The sequence below is a fragment of the Gordionus sp. m RMFG-2023 genome, chromosome 4 (genome assembly GCF_954871325.1).
Source record: "Gordionus sp. m RMFG-2023 chromosome 4, tfGorSpeb1-WG-v2, whole genome shotgun sequence".
Taxonomy (NCBI): Eukaryota; Metazoa; Nematomorpha; class Gordioida; order Chordodea; family Parachordodidae; genus Gordionus; species Gordionus sp. m RMFG-2023.
Window position 1 is genome coordinate 5,392,990 of NC_088778.1, and position 25,542 is coordinate 5,418,531.

General features: G+C 27.3%; 2 protein-coding genes across 2 annotated transcripts; both read left to right on the forward strand.

Annotated features, from left to right (window-relative positions):
• The first annotated feature begins 7,358 nt into the window (after positions 1–7,358).
• LOC135928546 (probable G-protein coupled receptor AH9.1) lies at positions 7,359–8,486 on the forward strand. Its single transcript, XM_065465002.1, has one exon. The coding sequence runs from the start codon at positions 7,359–7,361 to the stop codon at positions 8,484–8,486; it is 1,128 nt and encodes a 375-aa protein (XP_065321074.1).
• Positions 8,487–13,967: 5,481 nt separating this feature from the next.
• Positions 13,968–24,678, forward strand: LOC135927953 (tRNA-dihydrouridine(47) synthase [NAD(P)(+)]-like). Its single transcript, XM_065464242.1, has 6 exons — positions 13,968–14,063; positions 14,114–15,114; positions 17,974–18,308; positions 19,940–20,124; positions 20,518–20,678; positions 24,125–24,678. Exons 1-6 carry the CDS (start codon positions 14,048–14,050, stop codon positions 24,506–24,508), a joined length of 2,082 nt encoding a protein of 693 aa, XP_065320314.1. The 5' UTR covers positions 13,968–14,047; the 3' UTR covers positions 24,509–24,678.
• Positions 24,679–25,542: the final 864 nt, after the last annotated feature.

Genomic DNA, 25,542 nt, shown 5'->3' on the forward strand with positions numbered 1-25,542 from the left:
CCTATCTAAATAACTTTTCTTTAAATCCAAAAAATTTATTGAATAATAATTAACTAAAATTTTATTTTAAGCTGTATCCAAAATGTTTTAAAAAATCCTTAAAATTTTCACAAATTATTAACAACACTTTGGACACATTTAAGTTTTAACAAAATTAAAATATTCAAAATGTTTATCAAAGTATAGTTTACAAAATTGTTTTACCCCTAAATTCCTAGACATACTATGAAATTAAAACTCTCCTTTATTCTACCCAGTTTGATTAAATATCTTTGAAGCCAATTTTATCTGTAGGTTAACTATATAATCTATAAAAAATTTAACCTTAATTAACCTTTTTTGCAACCTTATGAAGATGGTAAAATGTGTTATAAAATTGAATGAATGTTTAGGTTGTTACATTATTATTATTGGACATATTACCCTATAATCATTTTTATTGGACAAATTTTTTAAAAAAAAACAGTAAATATTTTTAGTATCGATGTTCATTTATTTTCTTCTTGTTGAAATAATATACAAATGTTTTTATATCCAATTAACTTTTTGAGAAATTGTGTTATAGATCATTATTTTACCACCTTTAATAAATATCTTTAATTTTTGTTTAACTCGATCCTTAAAATCATACAATTTGTAACAATTAATTTTTTAAAAAAATTTCTTTTATTATTATTTTTTATTAAATAGGCACATTTTCAAAGGGGGAGTTTATCTCCCCTTCCTCGCTATTCATATATAAGTAGCTTCTACATGACAGAAAATAAACTGAATACATACATCTTTCAATAATTTATACCTATCCCTCTAAAAAAAGATTATTTTAATTACAAGTTTAATTATGATTGTAATCTTGAAGTTGGCAAAGTTTGGTCTTCTTTTTGGTGAATTCTGGAGGTTGTTAAATCTGCTAAATCGAGTTTTAATTACAAAAATGGGGGGGGGGGGGGAATAAAATGATTTATTTTATATTATTATTTTACTAATCCTATACTCATATTTGAACTATGTGTTTATCTTGGTGGGGATAGGGGACATTAAATTAAGATCTGCATTGAACTTTTTTAACTGAACACTCCCGTAATTATTAAAATTTTATAATTTCTTTAAGCTTTATAATAACTTCTGTGATTTTTATAGTGTTAACATATTAATAACATTATTTTTTTTAAAAAAAGATAGCATAAAATGCTAATATAATATAATTACGTTAGTCGATATATTCTGATGAAAAAAAATTATCGAGTTTAATAAGGCGCTTTCTCCTGAAGATTGGTTTTTTAGACCATTTCACAAAGTGTACCTCTTAATAGCCAGTTCCATCCCTAAAGATCAATAATTCAAAAACAAAACTTTTTTAAAATTTTTTTTAAAAACCTCCCTTTTTGGCTCTAGTAGAGTGGATTTGTGTCTATGGCTACCCTATTTTTCTCCTAGCTAAGCGTCTGGTATCTCAGTTTATGAGGCTTGAAGGAAAATTCTTAATTGATGAGTTTATCAATTCAGTTATTTATCTGACAAAAACTTTTTACGATTCACAGCAAAAACAAATTATACCAACATTATACCTAAGGAAATATGGGTTCATTTTTCTTATTAACTATAAATGTTTAGCTACCTCGTTTTAATGTCTCCTCAGAGCACATTTTTAACTTGATGAGGATTCCTTGGAGATTGGTGCACAATAAACCTCTTAATATCAGAGACGTATTTATTAGTTGAATAAATGTATAATATTCCAAGATTTTAATAAATATTTTATTTAATTACAAAAATTAAATCAATCAAAATATGATTAATAAAATTGTTTAATAGTGTTTCAAACATTTAAATAAATATACTTTTTTAAGTGGTATATTGTAAATTCATAATTCCACCATGTTAGCTGTTGGATTTGATATTTTTATTTTGTATTTAATATATAATCCTAGGTGTCTGTAAAGCCCGGTCCAGCCAGCTTCAGCCCTTATAAATTATGAACAAGTTGCTAACATAAAAACTGGCTGGTCCAGTCTGACCCTATGATTACTCAATTCTTTACTCCCTATCTCCTTCGGAGGTAAAAGCATTGTAAATCACAATTATTCAGATCTCTTCTTCATTTGTGAAGGATATTGGCCAGAATAAACTTAATTGTTTTAATTCATTTACAAATTAATTTTGATTTTTTTTGTCTTTGGTCTAATGTTAAATGCGATTAATGTTTTGCAAAGTCTTTTTTTCCTATCAAAATTAAGGAAATTTTATCTCCCTATAAAATAAGGAAAGAATCGTTTTAAGATTTAAAATATCTTGTAATATAAATAAATTATAAATATAAATATTTGTTTCATGTTAATACTTAAAATTAATGTCTTAAAGTTTTATATTTATTTTTTATATGACGAATGAAAAAACTTCTTACTATACAAAAAATTTAATTTGAAAAAAAAAAAATCTAATACAACAAATTCCGTGATAGTTTAACAATTTTTCCTAAAAAGTTCATTTTTTTTTTAAAAAAAGCGCAAATGTCATAAACGCGAACTATCAGCAAAATAAGATTGTTCAAAGATTCTATTTTAAATCTAAATTTAGTGTTTAGAGGTTTTTATTAATATTTACTAGAAAGCAAGAATAATTAATGTTTTAAATTGCGTTTCTTTATTTTTATCAAATAGAATAATCATACATTATATCAATTTCCAATTTAAAAAAAAAAATTGGTCAATATGTTTATAATTAGAACTAACCTTGATATTATAGTATATAGTAATTAACATAAATAGATATCACAACCTTAAGTGATTTTCCTCTCGTGAAATCTATCTTTTAACTTATACATTGAAAGAATCAGAGGATCTAACGGACAAATTTAATTTCACTGATGACAGCGATTATAAGTCGATTTAGACACTATCTAAATATTGATTGTCGCCGGATCAAATGCACTTTTTTCTATAAAAAATAATAAAAAATTATTTTTATGTGTTTCAGGGACCTTTCTTCCATGATGTGCCTAGCCTTTTAAATTTGAAAGGGGTCATTTTTAATTTTCAAAATTAATATTCTACTATCAAAAATCTGTAAAATTAGGTAATAGTATCTTAAAAAAATATATCAACATTTGTCAGCGGGTTATGGCCCCTCATATCCTTAGGACTTATTTAACAGATGAGTACGAATCTATATTAAGATCTCAGGAGGGGAGGGGCGTTTTAGTCAATATTTATGGTCAATATCTATAAATGATATCGAATTGGGAAGGGGTATCTAGGAATTACTGCTGGATACCATATTATTGGGTTTTTTATATTAATCATAAAGAATTTTAAAAATATCATTTTTTCCATATATATTTTTTCCTCTATTATTTCTCTTTAAAAATAAAATCAAACACCAATAATAAGATAATCGGCATATATGCAAGAAGTTTGATTAAAATTCGAAAAAAAAGATGGACTAAAATTTTCGTTTTAAAATAAATTATATAGAAAAATTGGAAGAAATTTAACATATTATATTCGTTTTAAAATTATTCATATTATTTAACATTCAAAACGACATAACGTTTTTCATTTAAAATTATAAATTTTATATAAATATTCGTCAAAAAATTAATTTATGTAATAGATAGAAAACTTTTTAAATTTAGACAGGTTAATAGGTTTAAAGAATCAAGGTCCTCTTAATATGTATTTGTTGTATTCCATATCAAATCAAATGGAGATTCAACCTGACCCTCTTCGATTTTTTTTAAAATTTGTATGATGGTAGTATATGTTAGAATATAAAATTTTGATTCCCAAATTAGCTTAATTTATGAAGTGCAATAATTCCAAATACACTATAATTTTATATTAAATATCACAAAAAATAATGAAGCTAAAAACATAATTTAAATAGCTCCATAATAGCCTTTTAATATGATAAACTTTAATTTTAAAAATAAGTCAATTACCAAAAACCGGAAATAGAAAGCCGGAAATGGCTATAAAATTAAAATTACTTAATTTTTTTTCTTTTAAATTTTTTTTACAGGTAGACATTATAGTTCCTAATATTTGTACAAAATCCTAGTCAGAAAAGCATCTCAAAGAGTTATTACACTTTAAATATAAGTAGCATGGGTAAGATCGTTCATAAATATCATTTATATTAAAATATATACAGTAATTTTTTGAAATTTCACTTAAAATTTAGACATATTAAAAAATGGTGGGTGAACATTGATGATCTCTGGGTCAGGCCTAATATGTTTAAAAAAGTTTGGACCTAATTATGCTTAAATTTTAAGTAAAATAAATATATTTTATTTTTGCAAGAAATAGGTAGCTAATATTTTTTTCTATTTGTTTGTAGAATGATCATAAACTTAATTTTGTTCATTGTAATGTAAAAAAACTATATTGAAAAAAAAATAAAATAATTCTATATAATAAATTCGGTTTTCGAGACAAATAAAAAATAATCGCTTGGAATGGGGCCAGATATATTTTTTTTTATAAATCTTTCGGGCCGGGTTAGAAAAATTAGGCCCTATGTTGACCACTAGTAGACATTGTGTCATATTTTAACACTTAATGTTAATATTTTATTTTAGAAAGAAAATAATTGCAAAAATATTTATATAATTAATTATATTATATTACATGAATAATAGGAAATTATAAAGTATTTAAGCCATGCCAATATTTAAAGTGCAATAAATCTTGACCCAGTATTCATCGCGGGCTAGGATTTTGTACAAATATTAGAAAATATAGTGTTTATCTGTAAAATTTAATTTGAAAGAATAAAAAGGGGCAATTTTTATTTTATGGTTATTTCCTGTTTTCTATTTCCGCTGTCTATTATAAAATAAATTCTATATGGTTACAAAAGGGCCATTTTGGAGCTATTTAATTTAAATTATGATTTTAGCTTAATTATACATTTTGAGATATCTAAAATTAAATAGAGTGTAATTTGGACTTTTTTGTTTCTAAAGGTGGCCGTATCTCGTGAAGTAAGCCGATTAGAAAAATTACTACCAACATACAAATTTTTAAAAAAATCGAAGCGGGTCGGGTTGAGAATCGACTTTTTTTGGTTTGGAATACAACACATATATATATATATATTATACTTATATCATTTTTATAAAATTGTTCGAAAGTGAACTACTTTATAAATTTAATGAAGATCACATATTCGGGTTCGGGTTCGGGTTCGGAAGGTTTCATAAACCGATTTTTAAAAGAAAGTAGCCGGGTGCGTTCAGATCGAGTTTAGAAACCGAATAGAATCTAGTCATTCTGTCAGCCAAATCAGTTCTGTTCGGTTCGGTTTAGCCGACAAAATAACTAGATCTCATTTGGTATTTAAACTTGATGAAGGCAATCGACTAATTTTGTTCAAAAAAAAATCGGTTAACGGAATAGCTTGACTTAAACCTTTATCTTCAACTACATAAGGATAATGATGATTTCGATAAGAAATTCCAATTGTTCATTGAAATATATTGTTTAGGTTTTTTATAATGTTTAATCGTTAATACGAGATTAATGATTAAATGGATAAAAAGCAAATGTTGTAAAACGGGAATTAATTTTTCACTTGAAATTTCTATACACGATAATTTCAGGTCAATTCCATTATAATACTCTTGAGTCATATTATTATATAAATATATGTCTGGAAATTCATCATTATAATAATTAGTTAATGAGCTATAAACTAAAGCAATATTCCAAATTAAAAATATTTTTAATTATCCTAATCGATTAACTTTGCAAAATACAAGGTAACGATAAAAGTTTCTCCAATAAATGAGTACTCTATCAAGATCGTCGATTAATTTTTAGGAAACATTTGACAAATTTTAAATTAGACTTATAAATCTTTAATCAGAAAAGTAATTTATTAAATATATTATTAATTATTTATATTTATAATTTTTTTAAAAAAGATGAAAAATTTGGCAGAATTAATTATTGATTTAAAAGGATTTTTTTAAAAAATCTCTTTAACATAAATTATGAATAATTTCCCGTTATTTATTAATTATATTGCAATTACAATAAATTTAAATAAATCGTTTAGTGTATACAATACACCTATTTCGAACGCACAAATTATTAATTCAAAATGAACATACTTGAGTTAAATTCAATTAAAATCTACGTTAGAAATGCTATTTTCAGGATTGAAATACATTCTATCACCACTGAGTACAAAATTGGATAAAGATATATTTATTCGATGATATTTAAAAAAATTCAGGTGGCAATCATAACAAAAAATTTTGACAATAAAAATTTTGGGATAATTTAAAACTGTGTTTTGTCTATATTTATCATAGGAATAAAGCTAATATGGGTACTTTCTTCTCTATATAAAATAAATATTAACTGAATTTTACCAGACCCGAAACCTTTATAAAATTTGATTTTTGAACCGAACCTACACCTTTATAGCTTTTTCTCCCAAAAATCTTAACCGAACCTATATATCAAAATTTTTCAACATCCAGATCGAAAATATGAACATGCCATGATTATTTGTAATTTAAATTTAAGTTTGTTTTTGGAAAATAAGAAAATTATACTTTTGAAAAAGAATCATTAAACCTAAATTTGATCACATGATTTATATTTTTTATTTTACCAAAATATATATATTTCTTAATTAACACGAACTGGATAAATATAAATCGCGAAAAATATATTTAAAAAGATAGAAATAACCTCACTCATATAAGTTAAAATTTTTATTCTCACTCACGATTCGTTTTACTCACTGAATTCATATAACATAAAAAATTTCAGGACCTGTTGTAGATCTCTCTTTCCCTGATTCCATCTTTATTTAATATTATCGTTTTAACGTTTTTTAGATAAATTTATTTTGGAAATGATATAAGGTTAACAACCGTCGATCGAAACTTACTGGAAAAACCTGTTTAAAAATAGAAGTCATATTTTATATTATTATTATAAGCCATAATTTGAAAATCTTTTAAAAGTTATTATCATTATCATTAAAAATCAAAGAATTTATCATTAGAAACATTATTTAAAAAAAAAAAATCATTAATAATTAATAAACTTCTCCTCCAGATAAGTGATTTATAAAATAAAAAAATAAATTTTGGATTAATTTGAGATACTGAAAAAATTTGATTGATTGTAAATAAATTATTTAAAATATTTTTCTAAAAATGATATTAATGGTTAAAATTATGCTATAATATATATACAGAAGCAGAATTTTTTACTTATCTCTTGAATACGAAAATATTTATAATACAGGTCTAATTAATGTGATTGATTTCGACAAATATTTTGTTATAATAATAAATTTTAAATCCTAAAATATCATTAATGGAGTATTTGAATATGTCTTTTTCTGAAACCACGGAACGGATGGAAGCGGTAAAGAGAAAACCACTAGAATCATACTCCACAACATTTATCCTCAACATTCCCATATTCATTGTGATAATTATTTTAGGAATAATAGGTAACATCAACTTACTTTTGATAAGCAGACGAGGTCGAAAGATAGTACAAATACCATATCTCATTCTTAAATGGATGGCAATATCTAATATTCTTCTGTGCATCACTTACACTCTCAACCCTATTTCTCATTACATACTAAACATGAGAAGGGATGAAATGGTGTGTCAGTATTACTGGAACATTTATGTGGGTAAGGTCAATATAGTCTTCAATTCGACTTTTAAAAAGACCAGCTTTTTGCTAACATTGCTTCTAGCCATAGACAGATATTTAGCCCTCTGCAGACCTTTTATGTATAGGACAGAACTAAACGTTAAGAAGATTAAACTTAGCATTTTCTTGTGTTATTTGATATCTATAATCCTGAGTTTTCCGGTGTACATTAGAAATGTAGTTGTCGAAGTATCTACCGTCAATAGTTCGACGTGCCTTCTAATTGAGGACACCGATTATGCGTGTTGCAGCACAAGATTTACCTTCAAGCGTAATCCGGCCATAGACGAGTACATTTCCTTCAAATACTATGAAATAATTAAAGAACTCACGCTATTAGCTCTCCCAATGATAACCATTCTTTACATGAACTTCCAAATAGTCATGGTGTATAAAGCTAAAAATAAGATAAAAGATACTATGATGAGACAAAATGCTAAAAGCACTACCCACAATAACCCTCCTATGAACGAGATAGCTGGCCGACGTAGGAACAACTCAAAGAGTTCTGATAAACAATTGACTCTAACAATGATAGTTACATCACTTTTGATGATTATAACACTGCTTCCCATGTCCTTTAAAAGAATTCTCATCATAGTGCGATTCGATGACTCCATCGGAATATCTTTTGTCGTGGCTAATTTGATAGAATCCCTAAATTTTTGTCTCAATTTTTATATTTTTTTGCTTCTAAATCATGATATTAGAGAATTATGCAAGAAACTCTATTTACCCATTTTCGAAAAAATTGGAATCAGGAACTTTCATATTCTTGATAAACATTGATTCATCATTGTGTTGTTCATGTATAATGTCTAAAATATAGATTGTTTGGTATATTTTCTTGTAAAAACATGATTAACTCATTAAATTCCTATTCACAAAGTTATCTTCATTTCATATATCGTTTAGCGAATTTATATTGTATAAATACTAATTTTTTTAAATATGTTATATAATACTTAATTTTAGATAATAAAAAGTCACACTCATTTTTTTATACTTGTCCCACATGTATATGAAATTAGTTTTTTCCAATAAATATAACATTGTTTTATCAGCTGGTGGGAAAGGAATTATAGATCTGCAATAGGCGGGTTTTCTAAAATATTTTAAATGTTGGGATGGGTGACTTAAGAAATATTTTTAAAATAAAGGACTGGTGAATTTTAAATATCTTTCTGGTAAAATGAGCAGGTAGAATGAGCAGAACAGACTTCTATTTATTAAAAATCATTTTTTTTAATTTCATAATATAAGATATTTTATAAGTTTATAATTAAAAATACATTGAAATAAATAAATAAAGGACAACATTAAGATAGTTTACAAACATTGGCTGGAAGAATTTTTTTAGAACAACGAGTGGATCCGCTTGTTAGCTAAATAAAGCCTATTGCAGTCTAACTGGAATACCATCCCCCACCCCATCTAGCGGTTAATTTACTACTTATCTTAACAAATAAAAATCAATCCAAACCACCCCCCCCCCTACAGGATTGCAATTTACATTTTTCAGATTTAAAATTATATATATATAGTCTGACATTCATTAAATAGGATATTATTTTAAAGATAGTTGCTAACTACCCCATAAACTTGCCCTAGTGTACTAGGAAGTCATATGGATAAGAATTTTAAAAAAATAGATCGAGTTTGCTTTTACAAATGGTGTATATTCATTACTATCTAAAAGAAAACGAAACTAGTCATATTTTCACATATTTTACTATAAGGGACTCGGAGAAATCGAACCTTTTTTAGTTTTCTGAACCTAAGTCCATAACCAAACCTTTATGTCAAATGGCTAAATGGAACCAAACCTATAAATTATAAACTGAAACCATAATATTTACTCTAACACTACTTTTTCCTAAGGAATTTTAATTAATTTTATAATGGTAATTTTTTTTTCAAATTTTAGCGCTAATCTACCAAAACCTTTATAATTTTTTTAAAACCTTAACCGAATAGGAACATTTGTAATTTTAAGCAACTAAACCGTAACCGAACCCTATAATTTTTTTCCCAAACCGTAATCATAGGAAATCGATATTCACGAAATAAATTTCATGTGATGTTCATAATGGGAAAAAATAAATGTTACACGCTCGATAAATAATTATTTATCTTTTTACGCTTATGATTTAATATCCAATTTATTTAATACATATCATTCAAGAGCAGGGTTAAACAAAAATCATCATATGAGCATTTTCGCCCAAGATTCTGAGCGAAAATCTTTGAAAATAAACAAAATTACTGATTTATTTTTAAAAAAATTTGTGATTTCATCAGGTAAGAGTTTTTATACAAAAAAACTAAAATTTACATTATTTATAAAGAAAACATTTAGAATTTTGGGTAAAATAGATCAAAAATCCTGCTTGAACATTCTCATAAAATCAATTTTAAAAAATCTGCTTTATTTTATTTTTTAAAGATTTACCAATTCTGAGTGTTCTGCGAAAGACTTTTCAAGTGCCTAATCCTTGCAACTATATTTCTCATCTACAAAATTTCTAGAGAATGGAAATAATGATGAGTATATTGTTATATTTTCAGAGTTGTTAAGATACTTTTTAAATGGATCTAGATACAGATACATACATAGTCTAAAAATTTATCTAGATACAGATACAGCTTCTAAAAAGTTATCTTAATACAAATACAATTTAAAATGTATCTAGGTACAGATACATTTTTTATTATACTCTTAGATAAGGTTTGAATAAACCTAAATTATGATTCTATTGTGAAAATTCATGAAATGAACTAAAAGATTTATTGACTCGATATGAAATTTATCAAAATATAACTAAAATAATGATTTTTAGATATTAATATAATATATGATCAATATAAATAATTATTATATATCATTAACAAAATAATATAATATATAATAAATTATTATAAATAATTATTAGATTTCAGTAATAAAATATTTTCAAAATTTTGGTCATTAAGACATCCTCGTTTATCTGTAAAGACATTTTTAGCAATACTAAAAAGTTTTTCAACAGGGGCGCTGGAAAGGATTGTGGTGTTATATTCAATGAATAACATTTTTATATCAGGATATTGTTTAAAAATACTAAAATCTCGGCATTCATTTTTGAAGAAACTATTTAAAATTTGTTGATTATCAGAATTTAAATCATTAACAATCATATCTCATGCTGTGGGATACTGAAAAAAATCGGATATTAAATTATTGGTTTTTTTTTCACAAGTTAATATGCACTCATTTAAAGACTTTGATAATTCCTCAACTAATCCTTGTATTAATTGTTTTTTTTTATTAAAATATTTTCATCCATTTGCAACCATGTCCAATCTAGTTTAAAAAAAGGATGAAACATAGTTGCCAAAATATTTTCATCTTCAAAAATTGTCCCAATAAATCTAGAATTAAATATTGATTAATTTATTATTAATTTACCTATCTTCAATCCCTTTAAGTAAGGCATTTAAGAGTGTTAAACAAAATTTCAGGTTTATTTGTTTAAAATTTTTCAATGTAATAATGAGCTGGAAAATAGTTGCACAGTAATAAGCTGTGAACTGACTCCTATGTATGAACTAATAATTAACATTTCTTAAAACAGCTCAAATAATTTGTTTGTAATTAAATTATTATACAAATTTAGATGTTATAAGCACTCCAACAATCTGCTGTTGTGCATATTAACGATGGATTAGACTTTTAATGATTTCTTTCTTTTCATTCTCCCATCTTTGGGAAATTCTGGCAACCACTATCTGTCTGCAAATTATATTTTTTTGTGGAGCAATGTTTTGATCATTTTTATAAATGATGGATTTTCAACAACTGAAAATGGCTGAATGTTATTTATAATAAAATCAGTTATTAAATCATCTAGAGTGGTTTGGGATAAAGTCTGAGGTCTCTTGGAAAAAAAATCAATGGACAATGAGCCTAGTCCAATATTTTCTTTAATTGATTTTTTCTCTTTCCGCTTTTTTATTTGGATTAAGAGTGTTTGATGTTTTCTCTTAACATTTAAAAATAAATTTGTTAACATGGCAAACATTTTACTAACAGGGATTTGTTTTCTTTATTTTGAGATATTATTTTAAAATATGGTCTAGCAAAAATTATATTTTCAAGTAAGAAAGGTATTAAAATAATTTGAGTTAAAAATAACCTTAAAATAAAAAAAAATTTAATTTTTTTAAAAATAATATTCCGAGTTTTGTATATTTTAGTATTTAAATTATCAAATACAATTATTAAAATTAGGGCAGTGTTGGTTTTCAAAAAAATGTATTCGATATATAAATACGAATGCTTTTCGAAATAAAGTATTTGAAAATAAATGAAAATATAGGTATATCTAAAAAATGTTTTTAAATATAAATTATAAAAAATATTCGATAATAGTATTTAAATATAGATATTTTGATATATGCTTTTTTTAAGTCGTATTTTATAATATATTGTTAACATCGATTTTTTTTACTTACATGAAAATTATATTAATTATGTAAATAATATCATCGTGTCGAAAATTTTCCAGTTATTATATTTTATCTGCTATAATACAAACATTATAAATATTATATTTATTTCAGAAACATATTCCCATAAATTATGTTATATTTATAAATATCATTAATTGCAGCATTTGTACATAATAAATTATATTGTAGGAACAGAATTATTGAATAAAGAAAATAAAATAGAAAAAATATATAAAATCAAATAAATCATATCAAAATGTGGAAAAATAATGTTACCTCAAGCCAACACACAAACTAATAAAATTATAAATAATTAACGCATATATTTTACCTATTATAAAATATAATGAAATAAGGGTTTCTCAATAAAAAGGAAGAAATGTCCCTAATTAAAAAAGGAATAGTCCCAATAGAAAAAGGAAAATCCTGATAAATAGAGGAAGACCTGATCGAAAAAGGAAAGGTCTCATCAAAAAAGGTAAAGTTTCAAAAAAAAGAGGCTCATTAATATCAAAAGAGGAAAATCACTATTTTTCATCATTTTTGTATAAATTTAAAAAAAATCTGAATAATTCTATAATTTTATTTTTTTTAATAGCATATTTATTTAATTACTAGTTATTTATTAAATTTACTATAAAAATTTTTTATATTTTGGCGATTCTCTTTTGTTATTTGTTATTTTATTTTTTTAATCTTTAAATTTTTTGAAGTTCTTGGCTCCGGTTATATCGCTTTGGACTACAGTTTAGACCAAACAGAACTGAACCCAAACTACTACTATGGGATCGATTCTAAAAATCAAAACATAATGGATTTGTTGTCGTTTAAGAAAAGAGCTTAGCTATTAGGGTTTAGAATCAAATGAAGTATACACACGCTACTCCTTAAGTTAAATGAGGGAATGGAATGAAAGATATAAAAGAAAATTTCCAGAAAAAGCCTCTTATATCCTTTTCCATTTGTGGAAATACATAACCTTCTATTTGGCGTTGAGTTGTTATGTGTATACAATTTTAAAAATGAGCTGCTAGCCTTTTGGTTAGTGTCAAAGTTGGGAGATAAGTTGCATATTAAGCTAGCATAATTTTATAATACGCCTAGGTGTTAAAGCTTGGGGGTTCTAACGTTAGCACTAATTTGGACATTAATCAAAAGTGTATACCTTAGAAAGATCAACACATCCTGTCAAATTATTCCATAAAAGTTAAGAGCTTTTTATCATATTTTTTACAGCCCATAGATTAATTTTTTATATTTCTCGAATCGTAATAAATATTTTTTTTTATAAATAATACATAAATTTGCCTTTTAAGGTATATAAAAAATTTTGATGTAGCCCATTACATATCTGGTCTAAACTAACTCAAAAAAATACTTTTTACAAGTCGTCTGGCTCAATATTTAGCTCGAGCTGGCCCGAGAACAGACCGGCCCATCTCTTTTTTTTACTTATTAAAAACATTTATTTTAAAAGATGCCACGCACTATATTTTATGGATATAAATAATTTGCAATTAGTTGTTTGAACCTTCAGAACAAAAGATTCAGATACTTTTATTCTTTTATTTTTTAAAATACTTTTTCGATTTTTATATTTCAGTTCAGTCTAATTTACCATACACTCATTATGCAGAAACATGCTCAAGCTGAAAATATTCTCAATATTAGACAAGAGTATTATTATATTTTAATTTAATATTAATATTAAGCGTAAACTTATATTTTATATTTGTTGAAAATATTTGTATCCTTTATATTTATAAATTAAATTTATAGATTTATATATCCCATGGAAGATGAAACAAAGTATAATGATAAAAATGGGGATGAAAATATACAAATTAACAAAATTATAGATGGAAGAGATGAAAAGTATAATGATAAAAATGGTGATGAAAATATTCAAATTAACAAAATTATAGATGGAAGAGATGAAAATGGAACAGGGGAGGATAAAAAAGAAAATAAACATATGAAAAGAAGAGGTCAAAATAAGCATAGACCAGTTTTTAAAAAACAAAAATGTTCCTTAAAACTATGTCCTTATATTGCTAAGAATAAACTTTGTCCATATGGCAAAAATTTAGATATAATTGACTTGGTAACTAATTGTCATTTTGAACACAACATAGACCTTTTTATGAATAGCAAACCCATGGATATTGGTGATAAATGTACAGCATTTGAAACTTTTGGTAATTGTATAAATAGTTTTACATGTCGTTTTGCATCAAGTCATACAAAGTTGAATCCAAATAATACATGGGAAAACATTTTAGACAAAGAAGTATGGGAAAATAATGAAAATCTTTTTCACCCATTAAATAGAGTTGAGAAATCAGTATTAGAATGCTTAAGAAAAAGAAAATACAATTTTTCATTGAGTGAGGTGGTAACCAATATTTTATGCAATAAATCAACAGATTCTAATCAAAAGTACAAGAATGCCGAAGAATTAATCAATGAAATGAATGTTAAATATCCATGGATCACCTTAAATCCCTTATTTTTGAGAAATAACATTGAAACCCCTGAAATTAATAAAGAATTTAAAATTTTGAAAAATCTTAAAGAGTCTGATTTTCTGCCTACACAAGTTATAAATTCAGATCATGAAAAATATGAAAATAATGAGATTGGTAATATAAATGTTAAAATTTCTGATAGAAAAATGTTTAGGGAAAATATTGAAAAAAGGAGCAGTGAATTAAATGATCCTAGAAGGGCAGAATATTGGAATAATAATTTATACCTAGCACCACTAACCACATTAGGTAATTTACCTTTCAGAAGAGTTTGTAAAAGTTTAGGTGTTGATATTACTTGTGGAGAAATGGCCCTATCATCAAGCTTATTGAAGGGAAACAATTCTGAATGGGCTCTAATCAAAAGGCATCATAGTGAAGACAAATTTGGCATACAAGTTATTATCATATAGAAAGATCAATTATTTAATCCTTTTTACCATAATGTATACTAAATTTAAAGGTATAACTTTTTAAAGTCAAAAATTAAATTAGAGATGTGAATTGCACAATTTTTAGCATGCAGGTCAACCTGCTCTATTTTGATAGAATCTCTAACCTGCTTATCAGAGTTGTTAAACCCTACTTTTAAAATTAAGATGCTTTTGCTATCACTATTTGCCCAAAAAAGTACTGTACCACTGCTACCCACAAAACAGAGTAGCACACTATTAGCTACTATTTTTCAAAAGTAGCTTTGGTTACTTTTTAGGCTACTTTATATAAAAAAATACAAATAAATTTTTTATTTTTTGGTTATAATGTAATTTGTATATATATAAAAATCAGCATTTATAAATATTTGAATATAGTTAGTTAATGATTATAAAAGAATTTATATAAAAGGACTAAAATGTAATAAAAAATAACTATTTATGGTATATTATTTTGTTAAATTCTAATAATGACAATCACTAAGTATAAGTTTTGCCTTACCAAATAATTCAACACTAGCACTTGAGCATAATGGAGTATTTAATTTTATAAATAATTATTTTTAAAAAATAATCATCAAAAATGTTCTTTTGAGTACTTTTTGATTTAAAAAAAGACATCTAAGAGATTTTCCATTAGGTTAGTTATATTTATTTCAAAAAATAGATTATCTGAAGAAGTCATTTTGGGGATTTTAGCTAATGCATCTTTGTTTGGTATGAGATTATTCGGTTTCATCATTCATGCTCATCATCAGATCCAAATGAATTAATATATGGCCAGTTTAGTCTAAAATTTGGGCAAATCATGGTAGAATAGCACATTATCATAATTGTATAGACTGGGTACTATTAATTAAAAAATTAGTATATTTTAAATTTGGACTATGCCGATATCTAGCGTTTTCAAGAAGGATCGGGTCGAGCTTTTTTAAAAAACCGATCCGAATCCGATATTTTTTTGTTGTTCGGTTATTTTATAATTGTATATATGTCGTATTGGGATTCGGAATCTCTTGATTTTAAATCCTTTACCGAGCGATTTAAAAAGTTTTAAAGTCCGATTTAACCGGAAATGTATTCTAGCATGGGTAGAGCACCCAAACTGTAAATTTCAAACAATATTGCCATGAACTTTAGAACTACTTCTAATTTACATTAATTTTTATATGGATTTTTCATATAAATTAAAAAATACAAAAATGTCTATCGCTGAAATTGGTTGAAATTTATAGGGTAAATACTCTACAGCTACACATGTTGGGATACAATTCCTGTAAAATCAGACTTTTAAAATCCAAAAATCGCCCTTAGTAAAGATTTAAAATTAAGAGATTCCGGATCCCCACGGATTCTGAAACCCCATACGAAATATATAATCATGATTTTCTTATTTTATAAATATTTTCATAATAAATTAATAAAAGAAACTAATATTATATCCAATTTATTTGTTGTAATGTTTAAAAAAATAGTTTTAATTTTACACTTATTTTGTGTTATATTATCTGTAAAAAGAAAAGAATTTTAAAACATATAACGAGTCGCATTCAGTTAGTGTTGCTGAACGGCTTTTATTTAGCAAATTTTAAAAACGATTAACTCAAAATTTTAGCCATGAATAAATTACCCATGCTTATTGTTTGGACTTCTATTGGCGAAATTTCGAGGTATAGGCAATAATATTTTGGTTAAAATTTTGATTTGGCCCTTTTTGAAAATCGACTTAAATGGAGTTGTTTAACAACACTACATTCACCCCATAAACTTTGCAAATATTTTAAATGAGAATATTTATTAACTTATGAAAATAAAAATATGTATAGGGTCGGATAGGTGAAAAATTTGTGGATCGGCACGACCCTATTTTAAAATATATTTAAAATCATTAAAATTTTGTAAATCTTTAAGTTTAAGTTAGAATAAATTATTCAGTCAGAACCAGAACAACTCTATATGACCTTGGTTGAGATTTAATTTTGTAGATAGGATATTCACAGTGGGAACCTACTACCCAATCTCCATATTGTCCTCGCCTTCCGAAATTTCAAGAGAAAGAGCCACATATTGCATAACCACCCTTTAAACATTGAATTCCAACTTGATCTCAGATAGAAAATCAATTTCCAATCATCTTTCGTTCAGAAAAAATGCCACTAATTTGATTCCATTATAAACAGAATTTCATTTTAGGTGTTGCTAGTAGTTAATATTATACCTGCCTAATTTGAGGATATATTTTTCTTACATTTTTTAAACAGATAAATTTCCTATGTTTTCCCGTTAATTTTTAAAAATTATTTTTTAAATTTTGGAGAAATAAAATTGGTATTAATGTTATCGTAAATTCTTCCAGTTTGCCTTACATTTCGTTGATATTTTCATTGTCTGACTCACTTCGATTATATTTCAATATCCATTTTAAATAATTTACAACCAGGAATGGGTTGAGTTTATTTTATAATTATAAAATCAAATTTTGAAAATATAAATAATAAAATTATAAATTAGTATTAATTATAAAATAATATTTTAATTTTCGTTACTTTTCTAAAATGGAGCGTGCTAGATAACTTTAACAACTCTGCTGCCTACTCACCCACGTTATTGGGGGGGGGGGGTGATAAAAATCTATCGTGGGTGGGCGGGTAAACCCCACTTTAGACCTATAATTTGTCTAAACTAATTAATCTCCTCTTTTGTATTTTTTTCCTCAAGAAAACACCAAATTAATTATATATTTTTATTAATGACCATTTTGTTTAAAAGTTATCTTTTCATGTTTTCCCAATTAATAAAATTGCGTTAACTAATTTTTACAAGGTATGCGGTTGCCATGTTGACTCGATGTCCAAAGTGGCCCAATTAATCTCTGACCTGACATTGAACAGTGCTTCCTTATATTCAAACGATTCCACTGGGAATACTTTGTCCCCATTTTCTATTGATTTCTTAGACATAAATATGGGATGTCCGCTAGACGAAATATGTAAAAAGGGAGCTGGGGCATCCATGCTTTCTAGGCCTGACCGAACTCTACAAGTTAGTTCCGCCATTAGGACCATTTTACCCCCACCTGTTGCACTGACTCTCAAAGTGAGAAGTGGCCTCAAGGATCAACATCCGTTGGCCCATGGGCTCATAGGAAAATTGGCGAGGTAAAGGATTGTTATGATATTAACTTTATGGTTTACGTTATGAATAATTTTTGCAATCATATTAATACAAATTTTGATTGGCAAATTTATTAAAATTTAAAAATTGAAATCATGTTTTTATGAAGATGAAGAAAAATTAATGAAAAAAAAAATTATGCTTATAATTAAAATTATATATTATATAAGCATGTATTATTATTTTTTTAAATATATAAATTCATCTTAGATGGAGCATTAAATTTGTTTAGTAATTTATTGGAAATAGCGTCCTGCAAGGGCAAGACCATAAGTTTAGTACATGTCGGACAAAATAGGCTTCCAGGCCTATAGTTCATAAAATATTAAATGTTATATTTCTATCCTATTCTTCCTTCTTCTTTTTTACCTGTTTGAAAATCGCACGCAGAGGTCTGCAATTCGCGACTCGTTACCCCGCAGGCCAGGCTGGGTAAAATCTGGAAATTTTTGGGTCAGGATGGACAACATTTTTTTTGTATACATATTTGATGTCCATAAAGTATAGTAGTGTTTTTAATTTAACAACTGCCAAGATTAGAAATAGTTGTTTTGGTTTTGTATTTAAAAAAAATTTTAAAACTGGGTTAGGCAACTAGTAAGAATTGAAACTGGGCTGGGCATCAACCAAACTTTACCCGGGCCTGAAAATTTCGCCCACTCTGATAACAATTATAAAATAAATTTATAAAAAATAGGAATTTTTTAAAAGAAAACATTTATTTTCATATCTTAATTTTATTTTGTAATAAAAATAGAATAAACCAAAATTATCAAAGTTATTGCAAAATATTTAAATTTATTGCATAACAAATAAATATTTTAAGTTTGAGAGATTTCTTCATTTAAAAATTCTAGCTGATGGTTAACCACGTTTAGATCTGGTGATTTTAATAATAATATTAGAGAACCATTTTAGGTTTGCTGGGGGGATTTGCCTTAGATGTCTGGACGGGTTTTTCTTCCGAACGCCCAGCCACCCATGGTTTAAAAAAAATTATAACCGGTCTACTTATAGTTTTTTTTAAAAAAATTTTTACTTCGCCCGCCAATTTATTTAAAAAAAATTTGATTAACCCAACCCGCCCGCTCAATTTTTAAAAAAATTTTTTGATTGGTTGAATATATTTTTTACTTTTAAATCTGAAAATATTCATTGCCTGAAAAAATATGCGCCAAATGTTTATTTTATATCAGCTTTATAATAGGCGGACGCGGGTTTAGAGACCTCATTCTCGCATTTCGATTTTAACATTTCCCGGGGATTTTATAATTCTTTTTTTATTATGAGATCTTGTTAAGGCTCTGATTATTTTTGAAATTTTATTTCTGTTTAGCCTAGGCGCAACTCAGTTTACGACTCCCTATTTCTGGTGTGAATAGATCCGGGTTCCTTGAATCTGAATCGCCTTTTTATTTTGGCATTTTGTTTAGAGGAAGCTATATAGACCAATTAACACACGTGACTGTTTAGAAATAATACGAGCGTTGACACGCCTTAACTTTTATTATTTACCATGTTTTCAGATATTCCGTTTTTTTTTAGAAATTTTTAAAATATCTGGTAGAGTTTAAGATGATTGATTTGTATCATAAATATATTCCATATGTTGAAGTCAAACTCCTAGTGACGTATCGATGATAGCTATTCACGGCAGAAGCAAGAATCAAAGATACACGAAAAGAGCCGATTGGAATTACATCGAACAATGCGTAGAGGAGAGTCATTCTGCAATGCCCATTTTCGGTTGTGGAGACGTTTATTCCTACCAGGAATATCGTGAACGATTAGATCACACAGGTTTTCATTTTTTTTCTTGACCTCACATTCTTTGGCTAATAATAACGCACGCCAAGCGCACTGTTTTTTCATAATTTTCATAAGTTAACTCGACCACGTGATTCCGATTAGAAAATAAATGAGTCATTGGCAGATGGTTTGGCGGGTGTTATCACTAGCCTCATTCTTTCGGAAAATCTTTTTAGTAACGATTCTAAAATTAGTTTTCCCATTATTCTATATTTTGGAGGATTGATTTAAAATTTATTTAGACTTTTATATCTGGCCGACCATGAGAGGTTTATAAAGAAAGAGTGGGGAACTGATTTTTTTTTTGTAAATAAGCCTTACTAAATGTGGGATGTTTAGCCTATACCGGGATTAAATGTATTTTTCTAATATATATATCTTCAGGAGTAGCAGGAATTATGATAGGAAGGGGTGCTCTCATAAAGCCTTGGATTTTTACAGAAATCAAGGAGCAAAGGGAATGGGATATCTCCGCAAATGAAAGATTCGACATTTTCAAAGATTTCGTCAAATTTGGTCTTCAACACTGGGGTTCCGATACCTACGTTCGAAAAATTATTGATTATTAATGTGCACGCGAGTGAGGCCTCGTTTTATAGTAAGAGCGAACTATGTCACTAAGGTACTATTTTATCGTTTAGCGATGAATTACGCGCCGTTTAATCGCCATCGCGGTATTTCGTTACTATGAACGAGGCCCAATGATTTGGAATTCCTTACCAGTCCACCCGAAATATTTTTATAATAATATAAAATAAAAACAAAATGGAAAATGGAAAAATTTTTTTTTAAAAAAAAGGACATTCTAAAATTCATTTCCGTTTTCTAACATAAATATTTGAAAAAATTCTGATCTAGCCAAAAAAATGAGCTGGGCTCGTTAAAATCTGAAAGAAAAAGAAGAAAATGATTTTCTATTCTTTTTTTTACTTTACTTTCCTTTCTCCTTTTTTTTTATTGAAATAAAATAATAATCAAAATTTCTCTGGGAATTGGGAATACGTTTAAATTTTTTTTAAAAAATATTCAAATTTTAAAATTCCTGGGCAGACCCTCTGGCCTAAAATAAAATATTTCGAGCTGGGCTTAAAAATAATAAATGAAAATTTGCATCCTACTGGGAACACCATTAGCTTCTAATCTAATTTTGATGAAACTGGTGAAACTGTCGTCCATTAAAACAACTTAGTGTAGGCTCATCGAAGAATAGATTAAAGCTAACGAAGAGTAATATAGTTAAAAAGAAGAGGGAGGAGTGGATGCTCATGCTGATATTTTAGAGTTACTCTACGAGTTAAATAGAAGGTAAGACCGCCTGTGGGTTGATATTGTTTATAGTTTTGTGATGGGGTTGCCTTCCACACGGAAGATTTGTAATGTAAGGGGGATAGTTGCCTTTGTTATCTATGGGTTTGCCACAGTCGACACAACTAGAATGAGTAACCGTGTTAGCTCGAATGCCAATGGGGTGATGTGAAATCGAATCAAGTGTTTTGGATCACCATCTTTATAATGAATAAAGGCATGAATGGCCATTTAAGATATAAATTTTATTAACATTTAAATTTTGGAGTGATAGCTTAGTCAGATCAAACGATATCTATAGTCGAGAATCGCACAAATCATGATTTCATAAAATCTCATTTTTTTTCAAAGATATTTTTGCTAGCGCCACAAATTTTACATCATTTTCTAGCCATTGAAATTCTACTTAAGAAATGGTGTAAAAAACAATTATATTCTCAGTATTTTCTAATTTCCGATGAAAATTTGAAGAAATGAAGTTTTTTTTAGGTGCTGTAACTTGCTAAGAATGATATACCTTTATATTCACTATAATTTTTAAAAAATCTTATCCAGAAACAAAATTATATAATTTATGAAAATATTGCCTTTTATATACAGTATAAAGTTATAAAATAAACAAATAACGAAGATTTTAAGTATTAGGGAAAGCAAAATAATAGAAAATTTAATAAAGTCCATAAATATAACTGTTCTATAGCTGATTGGCATATGATTATATCGAGCAGGGATAGATTGTTCATACAATAATAATGTACCAAAAAATTGCATTACAGTCATTATTATATATTTAATTTAAAAATTAAATAGCTGAAAAAAAATTATTTCATTTCTATCGTGTTTCAGAGCCTAATTAAAAATTATCTTCTCAAATTTTTACGGAAATGAGAAGACGCTAGAAATATTTTAAATTTTTTAAGAAAATAATTTCTCAAATAGAATTTTTACGGGCGACAAAATTATATTTAAAATGTATGACTATTTTAAGAAAAAAAGTTAATTTAAATGAAATAATGATTAGCACGATTTTTCGACTCTATAGACATATACTATATGTTAACAAAGTTTAGATCATTAAAGCTGGAAAATCTCGGCTGAACAACTCGGATCCTCTATTGACCTGCCCCTTGGCTGCAAATGAATTATTTTTCCCATTTGTGTCCACTGGGGCCAAACTATAAATAACATAGATATTATCCTTATTGCATATATCCCTGTAGACATCAAACTCACCGCAAAGTAATAAATAGCATTACTACGAGCCTAAGGATAACATACCTTCTACTCTCGAAGGTGTGGGCTTTTTTATTTTTAGTGATAGCTCCAAAAGACTTGTCTGTTCACCCTACCACCTTCGCCCAACGGCACTCTCATCGCTTGCTGCTACACCTAAATTATATCAACTTTGTCAAGCCCAATAATTCACACCTGACTTTACTTTCATTCCAGATAATTAAAAAATATAAAAACCATGACCTTATCAAAATAATCTTTGTCCCCATCGCTAAAAACTTGGAAATCCTTAGGCGTTTAATCAAATCGCTCTGAGAAAAATAAGGATAAAGAGGCATTACGTTCAACTCAGAATCCATCCTTGAAGATTTGTTATTTCAATTTCCTGAGCATCCACTCTTCCATTAGGCTGCTTCGCTCTCCTTTTTGATAAATTAATCTCTTTTTTATTTTTTTTTTGCGCCGTGATTTTTAAAAAACTATTTATTAATCCTTAAACGAAATATTCAAATCTAAGTTTTATACTAGTTATTACTTTGAATTTTGTGTGCATAGCGAACCCGATTAAAGAGACCCTTTTAAAACAAGACGAATTATTAGGGAGAAAAATTTACCTTTGAATTAGTTATTAAATATGTTAATTATCTCTTATTTTGGTTAAAACCTAAGCAATTTTTATCGAATATACACGATCATTCCAATGTGAATATATTAATGTCGTAATTTTTAAAGGGATCATGACTATCCGGGATCTTCACGGGATTTAAAGGGATAACTAAAAAAAATTAGGGTTGATAATTAAAGAATGATAATACGGGATTATCACGTTTTAATCGTGATAAAGAGGAATCTTATTTTAAAAGCGTTTTCCACGAGTTTCGTTGCGTTTTTAATTTTCAATTTTGTTTTTTTTGGCCTTATGATATAAGATATGTCTAGTATAGGGTATCATTCGATAGCTAATCAAAAGATTTATTCAACTGGAGGTCAATCTCTGCCCCAGTGATAATACCGTATAGTTCTTTATCCTTTAAAAAATTGAAATTTTAGAGGGATCCCTTTAAATCCCGTGAAGATCCCGGATAGTCATGATCCCTTTAAAAATTACGACATATATATACTAAGTTTTATTTTTCGCGTAGTTTGAGTGAGAAAAATGTATAAATTTGGGAGAAGGTGAGGTGTATATCAGAGACCTGCAGTGGTACCATGCCATGGTTTTATATTTTCAGGCCTGGCCAGAATTTTTTTTTTTAATATATTTTTTTTAGTTAATAATGGCGATTTAAAATATTTGATTTTGAAATATTCGGCACGTTTAGGATATTTTTTTAAATAATTTTTTAGCCCCGGCCCGGGTATATTTAAAAAAAAATTAAAAGCCTTAGGGCCGGGCCGGGCCTTCATGTTTGATGTATATAAAGCAGTATATTATTATAATTACATATAAAAGGGGGTAGAAACTACTCGACGTTTCCTTCTGGAATGGCTCTCCTTCACTCACAGATACGTACCACTGGGTATCATAGAAACTTTTAAACATTCCTCATATCAATCCTCTCAAGAATTAATTCAAAAGAATACCAAGCCACCCGACGAGGATGTAATTGTTTCTACGAGTGATTACAGAATAATGAAAGATTGCGTTCTCATAAATCAAAGACCTCCCCTCAGGTCGGCTATGTATGGGCGGAATGATTTGGAAAGGCTCATGAGCAGCCCTGATAGCAAGGATTGGATCGAAATAAGTCGAATGTTACTGGGGCCTACTCCGGAAAATTTTGCCTTTTTACCCAAGCACAAATCTAATTCATACGATTTTAACACTTCCGGATGACAGAGAAAAATAACATCAATCCTCATAATATATTTTAATGCAGTGAATTTGTTTTTCCATCTGTTATTCATATTAGAATTTTTTTTTTAAAATTAATGTCGTCTGACATATATACATTAAAATTGTAACGCAAGATTCCGATGAATATTCTAAGCATTATTTTTTATGACTTAATATTATTTGTCAAAATTGGCATTTGTACATATTGCATAAATGTAATGACTCACGAGATTTTCTATCTATATTCACGTATTACTAATATGATTCAAACTGAGTGATGATAAATATCGTTTTATTAAACCATTTTTTAACTGTCCCACTTTACCCCAAAACATGCCCTGGCTAACCGCACATAAATATAGCTTAAATAAGTAAGAAAAAAACGGGTCCCACTGAAAATCGAATCCCATAAACACGGTATACTTAGCTTAGCTTAGCCTCTTACTTATTATACTACTGGGAGACTTTAAAATGTTTTTAAAAAATGAGTAATTATTTTAAATCTCACGCGATTATTGAACACTATTTACGTTTAATAAATATTTAAAACCTTTTTTTTCGAAATTTATGATTGTAAGTTTTTTGATTCGACTACGCCCGGCTGGCTATTTTGTCTTGATTAAAAAGCCTAAAAGTCCTATTTCAACAGCTGTTTAGTCTAGGCTTAAACCGATTAAGTAACCAGGACACATCCTTCCATTTTGAGAATTAAAAAAATTCGCTATTTTTTATATTTTGTAAAGTCTCTTAGATCATTAATTATTAGTATATTGCGGGAATATCATTTGAGATTTTAAACTCATTGCTAAATAACAAAGGAGTCGTTTCTTGTAGATGGAATTTGGTTCCAATATTTTTAATTTTCGATTTCTACTAGGGTCAGCTGTAGAGATCAGGACCTTGTCGATTTTTCCAAAGGGGTCTTCGATCCTGTCCTTGCGATTGGTCTTTTCGGTTGGACCGTTAATAAATTTTATACGCTAAATATTTTACTCTTAGATGTTTAGTATTTTTTTTATATAAAAAATTGAATT

Bases quoted from the DNA above. Each gene is read 5' to 3' on its own strand.
- LOC135928546 (XM_065465002.1), top strand. From the start codon at position 7,359: ATGTCTTTTTCTGAAACCACGGAACGGATGGAAGCGGTAAAGAGAAAA.
- LOC135927953 (XM_065464242.1), top strand. The intron at 18,309-19,939 runs GTAAAGGATTGT...CATATGTTGAAG, and splicing joins CTCATAGGAAAATTGGCGAG to TCAAACTCCTAGTGACGTAT. The intron at 20,125-20,517 runs GTTTTCATTTTT...ATATATCTTCAG, and splicing joins TGAACGATTAGATCACACAG to GAGTAGCAGGAATTATGATA.